Source organism: Antennarius striatus, chromosome 14, assembly GCF_040054535.1.
Source record: "Antennarius striatus isolate MH-2024 chromosome 14, ASM4005453v1, whole genome shotgun sequence".
NCBI lineage: Eukaryota > Metazoa > Chordata > Actinopteri > Lophiiformes > Antennariidae > Antennarius > Antennarius striatus.
In genome coordinates this window covers 17,596,562-17,615,634 of record NC_090789.1, presented here as the reverse complement: position 1 = coordinate 17,615,634, position 19,073 = coordinate 17,596,562, and the positions used below count along the sequence as shown (strand labels likewise).

At 41.1% G+C, this 19,073-nt stretch overlaps 1 protein-coding gene across 5 annotated transcripts in view; it reads right to left on the bottom strand.

The window, feature by feature from the left end:
• The window catches only part of LOC137607865 (plectin-like), a 73,159-nt gene that overhangs the window by 33,914 nt on the left and 20,172 nt on the right, over positions 1–19,073 (bottom strand). For 2 of the 5 annotated variants that reach the window (XM_068333894.1, XM_068333897.1), the window contains exon 1: positions 2,278–2,411. The exons of 2 other annotated variants lie outside the window; for them this stretch is intronic. In XM_068333894.1, coding sequence (XP_068189995.1) covers positions 2,278–2,329 — 52 coding nt within the window. In that variant the 5' untranslated portion in view covers positions 2,330–2,411. Of the gene's footprint in view, positions 1–2,277; positions 2,412–8,602; positions 8,658–19,073 lie in introns of those variants that run through there. One more of the 5 variants, XM_068333896.1, reaches the window with a different exon arrangement.

Sequence of the window (19,073 nt, the reverse complement as noted above, 5' to 3'; positions counted from 1 at the left end):
GTCTTTAATTTACCGACTGGTTTATAAATTGTTAGCAATAATGAAAGAGAATCAGCTAAACTTCCAACAGCAACAATGATAAAGTTTATGGATTACAAATCAGGGGATGTAGTGTGAAAGGTCAGAGGTCATGATGAAATACTTACAGTTTTAACTGGAGTAAGTTTACTGACAAACTGTTTTAGTATTTGTTTCAACAATTTTTCTTCCATTCACATTTTCTTTTCCATAATTAAATTTAAAATTATAAGTAGGAAGTAAGAATTTTCCAAAAACCCACAATAGGGTGGTCACACACTGCTGTAGAAACGATCCCAGCTCAGAACAACACAACACAAAGCAGCTCTTATTGCTCTGTGTGGATTGGCTGAACAATGTCTGTCTATGTGTTTAAGTGGGTGGTGGGGGGGGGAAGAAAAGGCATATTGTTAGATCTTCATCTAGTTGATGAAATAAAAGGCCTCCAAGACCGTCTGTTCATCTGCACAAGTGATCTCTCATTAAAACAAGCATTCAGATAAACGACACACACACACACACACACACACACACACACACACACACACACACACACACACACACACACACACCTAAACCACAGCACTAAAATACCTGCAACACATTTTTCACCCTTGGAAAATCCATTTTCTGTCCACCACCGACGTAAGACTGAGCGTGAGATGCCTGCATAGGGAGGGGGGCCTGTTGGGACCTGAGACGAGGAAGCAGCTGATAAAACCTCCTTCGCCAGACGTTAACTTTGATCTACAGGCCGTCACGTCCAGATAAAAATGTTTCGATGCAGAATCACGTTTACATTATTTAATCAGCAAACGTCACAAAATGCAGTGAAGGCTTTCAAGCACACAACCACGATTCAGTGGGACGATGAGAATTCTAAATGCAATCACCGCCCTTTAAAATTGTAGCCCTGTTTAATCATCAGTGCTGTTTTATTTTATGTTTATGTGAATAAAAATCTTGCTAAATATTTATTATAAGCTGTTTGTTGTGTCTGGGTCCACAAAATGTTTCCTATTTCTTGAGAATGACACACATGAAGAAATCTCTGCAGACTTGACTGAAGTAGGGGGTGTGCAGCTCCTGCAAAATCCCATATTTGTGCAAGTTAAGATTCAATCAGACCTGACAATAAAACTTTTTACTCATCAAATCACGCAGGGGGGCGTTTGTGGAGGAAGCCAGGGTTACTCTGGTGCAAAGATGAGGGGATGACAGCGTGCATGTTATCACGGGTCTACCTGAGAGGAATTTACTCCTCCTCAAAACAGACTGGTGCTGAAAGGTGGCGGTGGAACTCTGACGATGAACTCAGCGAACCCCCCCCCCCCATGGAACAACAACAGATAGGTCTCTGGAAGTGTTGTCCTTTACTGAAGCTGCTCACGGTAACTTTGTTTAACATCTATTTTCAAAATGTCAGTAATAATTATAAAGGCTTCTTTAGTCTGATTCCCTTTTTACACCAGAGGTGTCCTTTTCGCTGATTGTGCTTTAAAAGATGAATTTGTTTTTGTGTTTACGGTCTTACAGATAAGAAAATACCAGGAGTAGATAGTCGCTGGATTTGTGGCCTTGATCTAACAGCCAAGACCAATCAGAGAGAGGAGGATCTCATTCCTCACTATTTACCTCCCTCTTCTGCTGGAAACGCTGCACTACAATCCAACAAAAAACAAGATCCTGGTTAATCTTCTACGGTTTAACGTCTAACTCACTGGAAACCTCACCAGAAGGTCAGTCTAGGAAAAGAAAAAAAAGGTTTACTTGGGGGTCCATTAGTGGCTCCTTATATTTAAGAAGGTTAATAATATACGGGGAATGAATGAGTTGTGATAGTGGTTGCCATGACAAAGCAGCAAAAACAGTGATAGAGTTAAGAAATTACCCTATCACTCATTCAGAGAGTACAGAGCCCATATCAGGAGGTTTTATCATTCAGATGGTCAAACATTGCTTTCTGGTAATTAAATCAACTAAATGATTATTCCATTAACTTCTACATCCCTGATGGATATCATCACTGCTCCGACACCGAAGTTTTATAGTAGAACAACATTTATTCAGTAATAGAGACTTTAAATTTTCAGATATAAATTCTTTGCTGAGATATTTCCTGGACGCTCACTGTTTGGGAAGAGGCATGGAAAAGGTTAACTGTATCACCCCCCCCCCCGCCCCCAACCCCTCAGCCCCTCCCGCGCAGAACCTCCTCCTTTCACAAGGAGATGGAGCCGGCGGAGCGCGGACACCTACCAGCGCAGCACATCTGCCGGTACAGATGAGACCCCACGTCTCCGCAGCGCATTTCGTGGATGTAATCCGTCCGTCGGTAGAGGAATACCGGCTGCAGCTCTCCGGACCAGGGGGCCCCGGCCGCGGGGAGCGTCTCCTCCACTCCGGCCATCCCGGAGAGCTTGTGGCGCGCAGAGCGCGTCGGACTTCCAGTAAACACCCCCCCCCCCACCCCTACTCGACTCGAGTTTTGCTCTTGCGCGGTGCCAACCATGGAAAACTTCCCTCACTCCTCTACTCCGGACACATGAAGAGGGAAAACACAAGAGGGTCGTGTCACGTTGCAGACTCTTTGTGTCAAGCCCAGCCCCCTTTGTTTGGTTTTTTTCTTTCTTTCTTTCTGAGAGGGATGAACTGGAGAGATTTGCGCCGCTGCGCTCCGCTGTCACCTTCGTGCGTAATGCGTAAAAGCGATGTGCCATTAAAGTAAACTGGGAGGGACGTCCCTCAGGGCCCCCAGGGGAACAGTCCGGGGGATTACAGGCTGCAGACTGAAGATGACTCCACGCTACGTTCTTATTTTAGCATGAGTGGCTGTCTGTGCTTTTTCCCACGATTACATAACCCACCAGATCCCTAAACACCCTACAACAAATAACTAACTACTTCCAGAGAGAAACTTTTCACTTTTTACACCACTGAGTGATTTGAGGCAGAGCATGTCTGCAGATCACGTGTGCAACATTAACCCACTAGTGATAAAACATCATTTTCTCACATCCACAACAGCTGAGGGTCATAAATAGCTTCTGTTTGTTTGAGTGGCACTGGAACACACCGTGTTCACCAGCAGCTATTTAAACCTGAAGAAGCAGAAGGGTTGGGTTTTTCCAGTAAACTTTAATTAAAAACCAGTAGAAAATGAAGGGGGTGGGGGGAGCACATTAAAGATTGTTCTTCACAGCTGCTAGAAGCTTCTTTAACACAAATTCCTAAAACTTTTTGCAGAATTGTGCAACACGAGAAAAGACCTCGTGGCTCCGTAGCCGTGAACATCTGTGCACATGTTTGACACGAACATGTGTTTTTCTTTAAATACCGCTCTTGTTTATTTCAGTGTTTTGTTGAAGGGGTTTGAGTACTTTCAGCATCAGTCTCAGACATATTTTTATAGGATTTACATCTGAATGACGACGATTAGTATGACATCTAATTGTCCTGTTCACAAACAGTCAAATTGCATCAGAAAAATCTCATTACCTATCTCAGGAAAAGTTCAAAACAATACAGAAATATCTCCAAAACATCAAAAAAAAAAAAAACTTTATCAGGTTTTGATATGGAAGCCTTCACCTGAGGCACATCCCACTCACAGAATGAGCCTAAACTCAAACTGTAACCATGGAAACAGAAAGAAAAAAAAAAAGACAAAAATTCCTGATAGGAAAGGGCACTTCCTCGGTACTTGGTTGCTGCGTGTTGAAAGTTTTGTGAATCAACAAACGCAAAAACGGAACACAGTCGTTTTTGATATTTTGCATATGACTGCACAAAAGCTAAAGCTGCTTTTCGTTGAATATGTTCAGATGTATGAAACACCAGTCAATACCAGTCTGCTTCTTTTTTTTTTTTAAATCATTCAGTTTTAACTGGAAACTGTATGACGGATATATGGTTGCCTCTGCAGAGATACACAGTGTACTGACAAACCAGGCTGCCAGCAATGTATTTTATCTCCATTGGCCATTGTGCAGGGAATATAGGGACAGGGTGGGTGTGCATTGTTTCAATGTTTAAATAACAGCATGTGTTTTTCACTGCTCTGTTCTGCCTCTATAAATCTGTTACCACAGAGAAAGGAGACTGGAAAGTGAGTCACAGCTACAAACCAAGAGCCACCTAAACCCGATCCTATACAGTACTCTGCATGCGAATTGAGACGCCAGTCTTGTGAGTCCTCTGTGAATGCGTGTGCAGATTTGGGTGTGTCCATTTGGATGAATAGGATGGAATAGGGCTGGAGAAGAAAAAAAAAGAATGCCAGCATTCAAATCCCCCAGAATAAAAATCATTAGCAGAAAGAGAAGAGAAGGGAAAAAAAACTGTTAAAAAGCAAAGAGTAGTAAAAAGACGAAGGGACACTGGAGAGGGTTCAGGTGGGGTTTCAAAAAAGTCTCTGGAAGAAATTGTGATTTGCAGAAACACAAGTGGGTGTAAACGAGTGTTTAATGAGCTGCACAACACTCAGATTCCTTTAAGGTCCAGAGGATCCGCTGGGGCCTCCTGAAGCTAAACCTGACACCCCCTTCCTCCTCCTCCGGTTTGTTATGGCCGTATCCAGGACACACAGTCCGCTGTCTCCAGAGATGAGTTTACTACCACTAGGCAGCCGCCATGTGTGGCTTTTTTTAAAACCTGGCTCTGACTACAATCCCTTTTACCCACTTTAACCTTCCCACTGTGTCAAAGGCACCTTGTTGGCCCAGTAAGAAACAGTCATAGTGGGTGAACAGGTTTGCGTGACACTGCGGATCTTTGACTCTTACCGGACTTGCAAATGTAAATAATGACCTCACATCCCCCCCCCCCCAAAAAAATCAATATCAACACGTTCCTCCTCTGTTCAAGATACACCATGAAAGCAGAAACAGAGACTGGGGAGAGGTAACTCGACCGTCGCTGATGTACAGGACGCAGACATACTGTCAGCACCGCAGCAGGTTGGGAGCTGAGAAGAGATCCCTTCATATGCAAATCGTCTGGATATTGACTCAAGGTAGAGATAGCCGGCAGCCTTGTTTTGCAATTCAATGTTTGCCAGTTAATTTTCCAGTCAAACCACTCATCCTGGAAGCCCTTTTCCCTCCACCGGTGGATCTGCTGTATTAAAAAAACAAAACTTTTTCTTGGCTTATATATAAAGGCCTTTTATCACTATTTTGTACTTGGAGAAAGTTTTTATGTCTATTTGTTCTGGTCACCCATATCTACTTTGAACATTACATATCCTGTCATTACAAACACAGAGAAGTCATTGGTGACAATGCAAACTACTCTTATTAACTCAAGGTGTGTCCTGCTTGACTTCCTTTGAAACGGATTTATGATCCAACCTCGATCTCTGGGAGAGATTACGGAGAAATGTCCAACTTCACTTCAGCAAAACATCCAATATGTGGTGTTTGTGGTCCTACAGTACAGTTACCTTCATTTAGCCTGCAGACTGCATACAGGTAGACTCAAGGCTATGTTATTGTTTTTGGCTGCCTCAAAGTCAAGGCTGAACTTGCTGTTTTCTTTGTCTAGTAGCCAAAATTGCCTCTCACAATACTCCAATGAGCGGAAAAATAAAACAGTTTTCCTTCATCCACAACCGCCAATCGTCTGCTAGATGTTCTTTGATTTGCCTCGGGGTGTGTTAGACTGCCACCATCGTGACAAGCTGTGTCAACAGTACAATAAGCCAGAATGAGGTGTGCCAGGAGACATTAAGAGCAGGTAACCTTCAGGTTTTTCAGTGGTTCCAACAAAGAGTAATTGTTTTTTTCCCCCCTGGTATGTCTGGTGGCTACAGATAATATCTTTATCTTTCAAAACAGTCAAAGAAGACAACCGGTTGATCAAGATTTTTAACAATCCATGAGCAACCACAAAGTTAATATACTCTGCATGCTAAAGTTGCTAAACTCATATCAAGTCCCAAAAAATAAAAACTAGAATCACAAAGACAAAACTTGAAAATATGAATGATGACACCATTCAAACACAAAAACAGAGCAGGTAGTAACGCTGACGCCGAGTCCTGGACGACACCAAAACCTCCCAGACGGCTAGAATACTCCACCTCCTACGTCATCAGGTTACATCCAGCATTTATAGGGTTAACACGCCATCTCCATACCACAGGAAACGTTGACGTGCGAGGAAAGAATGGGGGGGGGGGAGCGAGAAGCGTTGCACACTCAAAAAGACTCTGGACAAGAAGAGCAGACGCGACAGACGAGGAACCGCCACAGACAATCTATCGGCAAACACCAAACTCTGAAGTTGACTTCCTGTGGAGGCGGCAGCGCCGCCCGAAGTGAGGCATGTTGGGAAGGATCCCCGCTTTTCTTACCTTGCTTCTTGCGTATTCTCCACTGCCAGACAGCAAGTAAGGTGACAATGTGTCCCAGAACCACGAGGGTTGGGAACACATTTCCAGGGGGGCTTGCCGGCATCGGGCGTCTTTACAAAGTGGACAGTCCCAGTCTCGGAGGAGAGGTGGAGGGGCTGGGGAGGGGGGTGAAAGGTGATGTGTGTGTGGGGGGGGGGTGTGTGAAGGGGAGGACGGGAGGGGTTGCCTAGGGGTGTGATGCCATCGTGGACTTTAAAACAAGCGCTGCAGCCAAGTTGTCCGCGAATTTTCGGAGAGAGAGAGACAAGAACGAAAGATCAGCCCTCCCTCCCTGTGACTCAGTCCTCTGGCTGAAGTGGCTCCCTCCCTCCCTCCTCCTTTTTCCCGTACAACTACAACAACCTCTTGATTTCTGTTCTAACCACTCATTGTTTTATTATTTCAAAGTTGTATTCATTAAAAATAGTTTTAACTCTTCCAACACCAATCAGTTTGTATCCTTGAAGGAGTTCAGAAGAAGTCTTGTCCGTCTCCAAGTGACCCCACTGGTTCTTCTCTACAACAATTGCCTCTCTGCTTTCCCCGCGTGCTGCAGCCTATCTGCAGGAGTTAATAATATATGAGGGAGTTTTATGTAACACACACACACACATACACACACACACGGCTTGAGCCTTGATAAGAAATACAACCGACTGAGATCCACCTTGAACCAGGGTGAAGGTTTCTGACTCATTCACTCCATAGGGTTTTCTTGGACCAGATGAAGTCTCTGTAGTTTTCTTCTTTTTTTTTCCATCATGATTTACCGTCCAAATCCAACCTCCTTCCTCTTTTTTCAGAGTGTTTATAATATGGCCATGCCTCCACATTTTATTTTTCCACTTGCTTTCAATTCATTCTCATTATGTCTCCAAGACACTAATGGCTTCCTTATGTTTGGAAAGCACAACCGGGCTATATAAGCTACCACCGAAGGTTGAAAGCTCTCCAAGTGGCAACATTTTAAACGTCTCTTAAAGAGGAAGGACCTCTCATTTTCCTCAGGACGGATCCTGTTATTGAAGCCCTGACGGGAATGTCACTGCAACTCTGGGACCTGTCAATCGTATAATTACATGTACTAATTGTACCATCTCCAGTAAATTCTTGTTAACGTAATTGTCAGGGTGATTGCTTGTCTTTTGTCATCAATGTTACCTCATAGCACATAGAGCTATGCTGGAACTCTACATGTTTGACACAACATAACTGCACCTGCAAAAGTACAGTACGCACACAACTGTGGGACAGTGAACGCGTCTCACTGCAGTCAAAACAGTGTGCTTCTGTTGTCGGGATACGGAGCAGACTACACAAGTTAGTGTGTACTTGACACAGAGTCACTTTCAAAGCCACGTGGAAACCCGACACCAACACCACAGTCATGATCATGCATTCACATCGATGCAATTCCACGGGCCAATCGTGCTCTATAAAGAATCAGAAATAGATTTACAATCTAGACCTCTAGCTACCTTTGATGGGGGTGCAATCTCAAATTAGTTACAGACGGCCATTCAGAATAGTCTTCTGAATTATTGGCCTTTTAAAGACTATATACGTTTCAAGTTGTCGAAAAAGTTGTCAAAAAGTTCGGCTACATGCACTCACAGCTAAGACAAAGGGTGATTGTAACTGTGTGATTCTAGTTCATTCTGGGTGAAACCATGTGCCTCCAGTTTGAAAATGTCCACCAGATGCCAAAAAAACCTTAGAAACTGGCAGCTGGAAACACCAATTAGTTGCAGTGAAGCCTGAATGCAGGGAGCAGCACAGACGTCTGGAAACAAAATCCTTCCACCACTCCTTCAAGGGAGGAGTCGACCCACTCCCACTCTCTTCACATGGTATGTGTTTGTTGCCCGACTACCATAATGCGATGCATGTTGTGCATTTTCACAAGATGGTGAATCTCACATGACTGTCCATCATCTTTAAAAGTCAGTTAAAAACGTCTCTATGATGCCAAAATGCCTCCCACAGGTAGGATTGTTTCAGTCATGACAGGAATGTCAGAGATACTTCTTTTTTTTTTTCTGTAGATGGTGATGCCAAGAGCAGCACTGTCCTTACATGACATTCCAAATGTGAGAAATTTAACTTGATGTAGTGTGTTTCTGTTATGTCATGCACAAATGTTCAAATATAATGAATAAAATTACAGAATTCCATTAAAAGTGAACCTACCGTGTGGCGGTCCGCAACAGAAGCAGCAGCACAAGTCCATCCCTGCTCAGCAGCTCCACAACTTAAGAGAAAATACTGAACTGCCAGGGATTCAGAGCTGACCTAACGACATTTTGTTCCGATAAAAAACCGGGGGGGCGTGCTGAAAAAGCACGGGAAAAAAAGAAAAAAGAGAGAGAGAGAAGCTGAGGCACTGCTGGGAAGTAAAAACTAGTGAGCGTGAAGAGTTTTAAGAATTTGTGAGGCTTTTCCTCAGTGGAAACATCATCTCATCATGCCTGGTGATTTCTGACAGGAACCACTGGAATCCATGTGCGGGGCTGCAGAAACTCCCATGGACATGGTCCCCCCCCCCCTTTTTTTTTTGTTTTAAACAGGATTTAAACAAAGAGCGGAAAGCATGACTTTTTTTTTTTTTTTGCCAGCAAGTTACTCTCACAAAGGCTTCTCTGTGGAAGCTCTAAAAAAGAAAAAAGTCAGAGACAGTATAATCATGTCCTCACACCATCTAACTGGTGCAGCACTGGTTTAAACTGGGATATTTTCATGTTCAGAATTAAAATATATGTTGATGTAACATATTCCTATATATATACAACAGTGTCTTTGCGTAACCTTCATTTTGGCCAAAATCATACCTTTATTCTCTTTTAGCTGTGCTGAGCTGTGATTTTAATTACCCTGCTGCAGTAGAACGATAAGCAGAGCTCAACTAATGGTAAACAGAGCTGGAAAATCCAACGATTAAGAGATTAACGTGTCAAAAAGTCAAAGAATATAAATAATCAAATGAGACCAGTCACTCAGAAACAATGTCAGACATTAACATACTCCAGGTTTTTGGCACATTAAACAGAATTTTTGCACATTTTTGCACACTCTCACACAACTGTGCAACAATAAAATATTTGCACAAAGTTATCATGTATATAGGAAGTATTTCCACTTTAGTTCCATTTTACATTTATGCTTAGATTTTTGTAGAATCTTATGTGAGCCAGAACGTCCAGTCAGATTCATCGCATGTGTAAATATACTGCACCAAACAATCATTTATTCAAAAACTAATTTGCAAAGAAAGAATAATTATTTGCAGCTCTACAGAAAATTTTTAAAAACCCTGCAAAACTAAAATTAACTACTCAAGAACATAAATCACTTGATCACATTTTGAGCCCACCCAGGCCCGGTGATCCCCTGTGAAGTATTCACTCTTAAAGGTTTTGTGCAGAGGAGAGACATGAAGCAGCCACTCAGAGCCCCTCCACAGCCCACACCCCTCTAGGTTTCACACTGTGGAACATGATCCCAGACACTGCCAGGCAGCGTGGGTGGTACACATGTCAAGGTCCTCAATGTGAAGTAGTGAACTATAATTTGCTTCACTACTGTTCCCTAAATAAACACTTTGCTGTACATCAGAGAATAAATTTAACCCACTTGGGAACAGCTTTAAGAACACTTCAGACCACATGGTGCCAATTAATCACAGATAAAACACTCTGTCCTGTTCTGTTATCTGATCGCCGGCGGTACGAGACACACCCATACCTGCTGCATCCTCCCCGATCATCGGCTCGAGCTCAGACCCAACATTCAGTACTTCGGTGCTGACACCTTTTGGTAAGAAGACAGAACTGTTGTGAACATGAAGACTTCCTACCTTGGCCGTGTTGAATCAAAGCCTCCATGAAATCTCTAGTATAACTCTTTTCCATCGTAGCTGTCATGGCTTCTTGATGATCTCTCTTTGGTATTTTTATCAAATTCACAATGAAGACAGCAGCTTGGTAATTCTGTGTGCTGCTGTGTTTCATACACACTATGGTCTTTATAAATGTTGGAGTTAATGCTCATTGCAGGCTGGGCTGAAACATCGAAGGGGTAGATGAAAGGTGGCAACTGCCACATATTTTCATCTGGGCTGCTTCTGCTGCTTCGCCCTTCTTGTGGAGACACAGGCAGGAAAAGCTGAGTGCGGCTTAAGAGGACTCACATTTCCCAGTCTCCGCTTAGTCATGTATCAGCACTGACAATGGAAAGTTCTAAAGCAGGCTGCGTATTAACATAAAGTCTACCAGTTAAATTTGTAGAACTTGAAAAATACGTCGTTTTTTTTTAATCAAGCGAACATGTTCTGTAAAGATTTATTAAAGAAATAACAGGATGGTTTGTTCTAATAGTCACCATGTGCAGAAATAATGTCACAGGACGGCTGAGACCCCAGCTCATCCGGGGGCAACAGCACCCTCTTATTTGCACAATACTGTATACAGTATATTATGCATCAATTTGCAAATTTAAAATAGATACAAATTTGAAAATTTGCATAAGACATAAAGACAACAAAATGTTTAAATTAAATTAGATCCCAGTTTAGTGGTTATAGAGTTCATTTCATGCCCCGTTCTCCTTGAACTAAATTGTATTACTGTAATTTAATTATATACTTGTAAATGTAATGTAATCACTATAAAGCTGAAGTCAAGTCTCCCCATGGGAATACCAGACATGTGGTACGTGTGTGTGTGTGTGTGTGTGTGTGTGTTCTCATGTAGTCCATACTATTTGAACACACTACAGCATCGATCTGCTACATCTGTCTGACAGTCCAGGATATGAACATGTTAGTCACAGCTTCCTGTTTGATGTCAGCTCTAATCATTTCAAGCTGCGTTAATAAACATCTGCAGCAGAGATAAATATATATATAAATGAGAGGCTGTGTCCAATGGGATTCCTTATGTCGGCACAGAAAGAGGCACTAAAACACCAAAACACTGCTTAAGTAATGAGTACTGCAAGAATATTTTGTAGAAAGAAATGATTTGCTTTAGAGTTTTAGACTCATTTACAACAGATACAGATAATTGATCAATGATATTTATTAAGTTCATAATAAATTATAAATTTGCAAATGAATATGTATTTCATTGTAAAACTCTTGCCTATAAATATTAGACTATGTGACTATTGATCCTTTTCTGGTGTGTGTGTGTTGTTTAATTTGTCAATATTTGATTCTTTTTATCTAATCAAACTGAGTAAATTTTTTTTTAACAATATTATAAATGTTTTAGGAATACTGTACATTTCTAAAGCAAAATAAAGGTGTCTGCTTCAGGCCTGACATTAGTTAGGAATATTATTTCCCTGTTGATTATTACATCTTCACGTCTTTGCTGCTTCATAGTTTCATTTTGACAGAGAGCATAACTTTCTTTGGTTTAAGGAAAACTGATGACTATGAATCACAGTGTCACGAGGAACTGCTGCTGTTTTGGCAAAAAACCAGATAAAGTGCATCCAAAGATCTGACAGTAAAAAAAACAAAGCAAAAAAACAACTTAATGTGATGACACACAAACCCCGTCAAAAGTCATCAGAGACAACCACCAGTCACACAAAATAATACAGAACAGCTCGGCTGGAAGCAGATCACAACTTTTAAAAGCAAGAGATTGATAGGATTGAACAAGACGTTTTGATGAACATCCCTCTTTTTAAGGAACCACTGACGGATGGAACATATATTATACAACATAAAATGTCATAGCTACTATTCGTTACCAAAGTTTGGGAGTTCCATCAGACTCATATTTCTTTTCAGTCATATCCCAGATGCCAAAGAAGCCGACGCTTCAGTCTTACAATGTGGAAAGGCCATCAAGGCATTTCTTCCCTTTCAGAAAAGACAATTGTGTCTTTGTTTTCTGTTCCTCAGCTTCCTCTGACAATGATCAATGGAAAACCACCATAGTTTCCAGTGAGTGTATACATCTAATTTTTTTTTTTGCAGAAAGTGGTTACAGTTTGTAATTTAAATATATTTTTATAAGCATGCCCTCCACTGACATCTTCAATTTTTCCACTTTTATCCCATAATAAGTAGGCAATCCAAATAACGGACATACTACATAGCCTTTCACAAAGCAACAGTCTGAAACAGAGCATCTAGTCTTGACTTATAGTAAAAGACCTGGCCTCTGTTCTATTAAAGGGAGTTTCCTCTCTAATAGTTAATGGTCCACTGCAACTATTTTATTATACACTAGCTGACATAACTTTTCTAACACTCTTTCTACCAAAAAAAACAATGAATGTTGAAATATTAATGGTCTTCGGGGAATTATGTTTCACAATAGCTGCATCTAAAAGAGGCTCTAATTTTAATTACTGTACATTCAAGGAGGTCTGAGAGTGTTAGCCAATAATTAGATAACTTTGGGTTTTATGACGGGTGCATTGCACTCTGCAGAAATACAAAAGGATGTGTTTGAAAGATAAAGTTAACCCCAACAAAAACAACAAATGTAAGTGATTTTTGCTCCAGATGGGGCTCCAGCATACGACAGAAGGTGATGCCAGTTCCCTGGTATTTTGATTTGGATTGATTCAAAGCAATAGAATAAGAATTAATCAGAAATGAAAGGGTTGCGTTGCAAACATTCTTTAAGAAGTCTTTTAAAGACTATTTACTGGCATGGCAGAAAAAAACCGCTTATGATTGACGAGAGCTTTCACCGTGCAAGAATTCTGTTGTGTTCAGATCAATCACAACCCTTAAAGTCTCCGTTGATTCGTAGGTTGGAAACACAACTTTATCTCCATGTGCTCTCTATTACCTGTCCTGTGGCTCTACATCAGACAAAAAAAAAAACAGCAGCAACAACAGACTCGGGTGGATCCTTGAACCCTGCAGCAGTTGGAATGAGATTAAACAGTCCGTACCTGGTCTAACCTAATCCATCAAGTTCTCAGCTACAAAGACATTTCAGGCCATCCAGTGAAAAAAAAAAAACTTCTACACAAAACCGTATGCAGAAATAAATGGTTATTAATACACTGGAGAATGTAGAATCTCAAACGTGTCATAAAAATCACAAAGCAGGCAGCCTTTTCTGCTCCTTCTTGGTGAAAACGGTAACCGTATGTCTAGTCCAGCACGGTCAACCTTCGCCTGAAACAAACAAAGAAATTGGGCACCTTTTCAATGAAAGCTCATTGCCATGGTGTAAGAGTCAGGACAATTCACAGTGGCACACAGTAGCTGCTGTAAATACAAACCCTTTCAATGCTTCTGGCAGAATAACAGCTCTGCCTTCCGGGGTAAATTTAACTGCAAGTGATTTAAGATATTTGCCTTGTATGTCTTGAATACAAGTTTGTATTTTGGAAAGGAGTAGTATGTAATCCATATGCATCTCTATTTTTTTTACATTGCGAAAATATTTTTTTTGGATTGTCTGTACTTTGGAAAATTGACTAAAATCATCAATGAACAGAAGGAGAAAAACAGCATAAGATATCAATTTAAATGGATTCGCTGTCGCATGTGGCATGATTATTGTATAAGGAGAAAATTTGCACATTTGAGCTAGTCTTGAATACTGGGCTTTAAGTCTGTACTGCTGGTGATTCCATAGTATGACAATAGTACAACAACAATATGGTTCATTTCTATCAGCTGTTAAGCCAATCGATCATCAATCACTGAGAGATGCAGCCTCCATAGATGACGACAAAAGGTGATCTTGTAAAATTGCAGTGTGAAGCCAATGCTAACTGGGTCAGAAATCAATTCATTAATTAAAAGACTGATTAACTACTAATGGGTTTTACTTTTAAAAAAACAAACAACATTTCAAGTTAGGGGGAAAATGATTAACATAGATGGAATTTAACAAATAATTAAATTATTTGTTGAAGTATTTAACAAATAATGTTAAATTAAAAAAAACAACTATATATACATTTAACATTATTTATTAAATAATTTGTTAAATAATTTAATAAAGAAAATAGAGTGACACACAGTCGAGCATCCATGGTGACCGTGGCCAAAACCCATAGACGAAGGTCCATGTATTATTTAAAAAGAATTCATATAATTCAAAACAAGAGCTTTTCTTCCATTGTTACAGAAAGTCCTGAATCCATCTCTTTGTCTGGATTCACGTCTGTTCTCCAGCCGTTTCACCAAGTTTCATTGAAACCTTTCAGTAGTTTCTTCTTTAATAGCAGCCAGCCCACAGACACTGGTGAAAACAAAACCTCCTCTGTGAATATAAAGTTAGTGCTCTGGCATAACAATTTTTTTTTAAAATTATTTTTTACATCATGGATTTAATAACAACAGGATGTTAGCCATCACAAAATACACACAAACCACAGCTGGTACAACACCAGTCACTCACACTGTATGTGAGGATAAAAGCAGCTGGAACAGGAACTGTTTGAGAGCAAGTGAGGTGAACGCTAATGGAGGCTTCACAGGACCATGTGACTTTCCCAGAACCACCAGGCCTTCATGATAGAATGATAGAATTATGTGAAGCATAAAGACTAAGAAACACTGTAAAGATCGTAGAACCGAGTTTGTCTGAAAGATGGGTGAAGGACAGCGGTGGAACTGGGAAGCAGCTAATGGATGACTGCAGTCTGAAGTTTCCAGTTTACCAAATCTGATGATAGGATCATCATTTGATTAAGAGGAACTGCGCCATGGCAACAGGGGAGGTGTGTGTGTGCGTGCGTGTGTGTGTGTGTGTGTGTGTGTGTGTGTGTGTGTGTGTGTGTGTGTGTGAGAGCGATAGAGAGTGAGAGCGGAGACTGCAATGAGTCATCAGAAATGTCTGCTAAGGTGTGGCCAACCAGAAATGTCTGTAACCATAGAAATGTGACACAGCATAGAAATTTGAGTAAATATAGAACAGCGTTGCTATTGACAACGCTCCAAACAGACAGTCTTCTTGGAAGTGAGAGTCTCTGCGGCTCATCACCACATAACCCTGATCAACCACTGGGGGGTTTCACATGATAAAAATATCATAAAACAGGAGATTCAGGAAGGAGGAGGATCTCCTGTCTATAAACCTGAACCCAGTCACCCCAAGTCGGGTTAGTGGAGGAATACCACCATCAGTTAGTACATTCTAATTAACCTAACTACACTCAGCGGTACCTCTACTTACGAACGTCTCTTCATACAAAATGTTCTACTTACGAAACGCCTCAACAGCAAAATATTGCCTCTAGTTACGAAAGAAATTTTGAGTTACGTAAGGTAAAAATACAGGATGGGCTGATACCCGCAGCTCCCACAGGTTCCTGAACGCAACATTCTTATAGCTGCTCTGCCATTGGCTATTACCTTGCATCCTGGCATCCCATTGGCTAAGAGGGACCTCTGTGTGTAGCTAGATAGGTGTCTATGCAGCGTCCTCGTCTTTCGGCCCTCGACCCATGAGGTGTTCTGATAGTTTAACGTAAATATATTAACTGTTAGAGTATTCACTAAGGACCCCAAGAACGTGACGGAGAAAAGAGGAAAAGAAAAGACGAAAAGAATTTTTTTGTCTGTACAAACAAAACAAGAGATGATAGAAAAGCGTGAAAAAGAGATGCGTTTGGTTGATCTCTCCAATGAATATGGCCGTAATGCATCTACAATCACCACGTTATTAAAACAAAAGGAAGTTTAAGGAGTTTAAGGCATCGTGTGGGTGGTTGGAGAAGTTCAGAAGGAGGACTGGAATTCACTCTGTTGTTCATGGTGGGGCAAGAGGGCATGAACCAAAGAGGGCAAAAAACAATGAGGACAGCAGTTAAAAGGTAAATGACCATCATTTTTATTCTTTACTCTATTCTTTGTTTTTTTACATAATGCACAACTCTCATTTATTGTGTAATAATCTAATTCTAACATGTATTTGTTACATGTTTTGATGCATTTTTTTGCTTTATAAAACATTTATGTCTGAATTTTTGGGGGGCTTGGAACGGATTAGGGCGTTTGCATGGAAAACGCGTCTCTACTTTCGAAATTTTCCACTTACGAAATTTCCTCCAGAACCAATTAATTTCATAAGTAGAGGCACCGCTGTAACTTCATTAATATATTTCAGAATGAGTGGAAATCTGTGATTCCTACGGACACTGGCAAATGGAATACAATAATGTCAAATAGTAAATTATAGCACAAATAGTCACAGGCCTTTAAACTAAAACAGCAACGGTCACAAGACTTCAGTGTGACATGTAATATATCCACTGTGGGGCTTTGGACTGCCAGATAAGCAAGAACTAAACTTAAAGGCGCTATGGAATGACACTCCTATAGCTGCAGCTCTCTCTGGTCCCTGGGGGGCCCTGGGGCCACGTTGTCAGTATGATGAGTGTGTGGTGCCTTCAGAGGAGTCGTATATATCTCCTCTTCCTTCCTCACAAACCCAGCCGTGACAGAGCGAAAGGGGCTATTTTTAAACGATCCATTCCTCTCAGACTTCACCTCCCCTCTGTTCAGCTCCTCACGGATACACTTGTATGTAGTCCCCCCCCTCCCCCCTCCACATCACTCCCAGTCTCTGCAGCAAAATGAGAAAAATGCATAATAACTACAATGTGGCTGGAGTAGATTGGCAGAGAGGAGGTTTTATGATGAAAGAGTTGTTTTCTTACTCGCAGTTTTGGCAGTTTTGCGTGCGGCGAGGGTTGGCAGACAAACACAACCTAGAAGCTGCTATTATGCCAGCAAAATTCTGGAAACGGCACACGGACGACGGATTTATAACTTACAATTACTGACAAACATAACTATCAGTGGAAAGGATGAGAACAATATCAGGAGCAGGGTTTTTAGCTGCTGTTTGGATGTAAAACACCCTGCATACGTACGTAGATGTAAGGTTTGTATGACAAGAAAAACCTATCAAGACAAAAGAAAATGCAAGGTTCATATGCATTCATATCACTAAATTGACATTTTTGAAGCAAAGAAGACGAGAACTTGATCAACATTTTTTTAAGTACTGTAGATAAAAACATCTATTCAATAACAGGCAAACGGAATTTGAACAAATAAAAATCTGAAACCTCTGCTAAGGTGGAACAATCTTACCAATCTGTTTAACTAACCATGCTATTCTCCACCCCTTCACAAAGTCTTACGGAAATAACTTCAGCACTTTTTGGGCAGTTAGGGGAAAACTTGTAAAAAGCTGTTTCTCATGGTGTTAAAGGGAGTGGAAAAAACTCTGACCCTTTGTCCAGCTCTGTAAAAAAAAGATTTATAGGTTCCTGGTCCTTACACCATTCTTCCACTGTTTTATTTGTTGCATAGTCCTGCCAACAAAGCATCCAGCAAACAAATAAAATGGACCTTCTGACTGGTTGGTTATGTGTAATTCATCCTTTCACCAAAAGGTGCAAGTTTTCTCTAAAAAAATAATAATACAGAAATAGGGAAGAGAAAGAAAGACAGGGAAAGAGACAAAACCTGAAGCTGCAAACCAAACGTCATCTGCATGTCTGGCATTTGTCTATCCACCAGATTGTGATGTGCCGGGCAGAAGGGGTAGAGCTCACCCTACAGGCCGGCCCCGTCACCTCAGACGAACCAAAACCACAGCTTTGAATGCGGGGCAGTCACTTACCTGGAAGAAAAATGACCAAGAGAAAGAAAACAACACAATTAGAAAAGTGCAGTTTGTTCCAAATTGGGTGAAAACTCGTCACGTGCAAATTGGCAGCAAACGTGGAAAGATACAAAAAGAGCAATGAAAAGACTGCTATCATGGTAATAGTGGTGGAAATAGTACCGTTATAGCACTTAAAGACATTAAGGCCTCCGCTATTTCTGGAAATGTTTATGGACCTGTAGTGGCTTCACTAATAGCGCCACCCTCTGGACACTCCTGGAAGAATTCAGTTACAGGAGCCTTTTAAAGCTTAGCTATTTAATTTCAGTCGGCTTGAAGTTCCCCAACCTATTCTCTTCTCCCTAACAAAACAAACCATAAAAAGTTTAATTAGGTCCCACCAAGTAGGGGATTATTAGATGATTGGAGAGGATGTGCCAAATTATGAGAGCGGTTGCCTCTCTGAATTACAGGAACCCTGAAGATGATGAGATCATGTAATCAGATCAGCTGTCAGGAGGCCGTGCAGCTACTATCATTATCAAGGGCATGAGTGACAGCTCTGAAAAACTGCTGTAAATTTACTGTGAAGACTGAACCAACCTGCTGGAGCAGACATAAACCACAAAGACAGAGCATCATGGGAAAGTCACAAATAGTGTGACTTGCATCATCAGCCACTTCATTTTACAACATTTTTAGGTGGCGAACATTCACTTTGGTGATTTTCATGTCATCCTGCAGTTGTTCTGCTGTGATAGATATTATGGTCTGCCCACATCAACCCATATTGAATTATTCCAGTAACGGGAGCTCAAGTTCTCCCTCAGTGTTGAAATGGAGGTGAAATATGGGCCTTGATGCAGGCTATCCCAGTCTTACTGGGATTATTATGACCCATAATGCACTCATACTGGATTTCAGAACCCAGATCAGGTAAATGAGTGAGTGCGGAATTAATGACAAATGGTATTTTAGGGGTTATTATACCTAAACATTTGGTTGAAAGACTGGTTTGGCACTTAAATTGTTTATTTCTACATAGTCGTCAA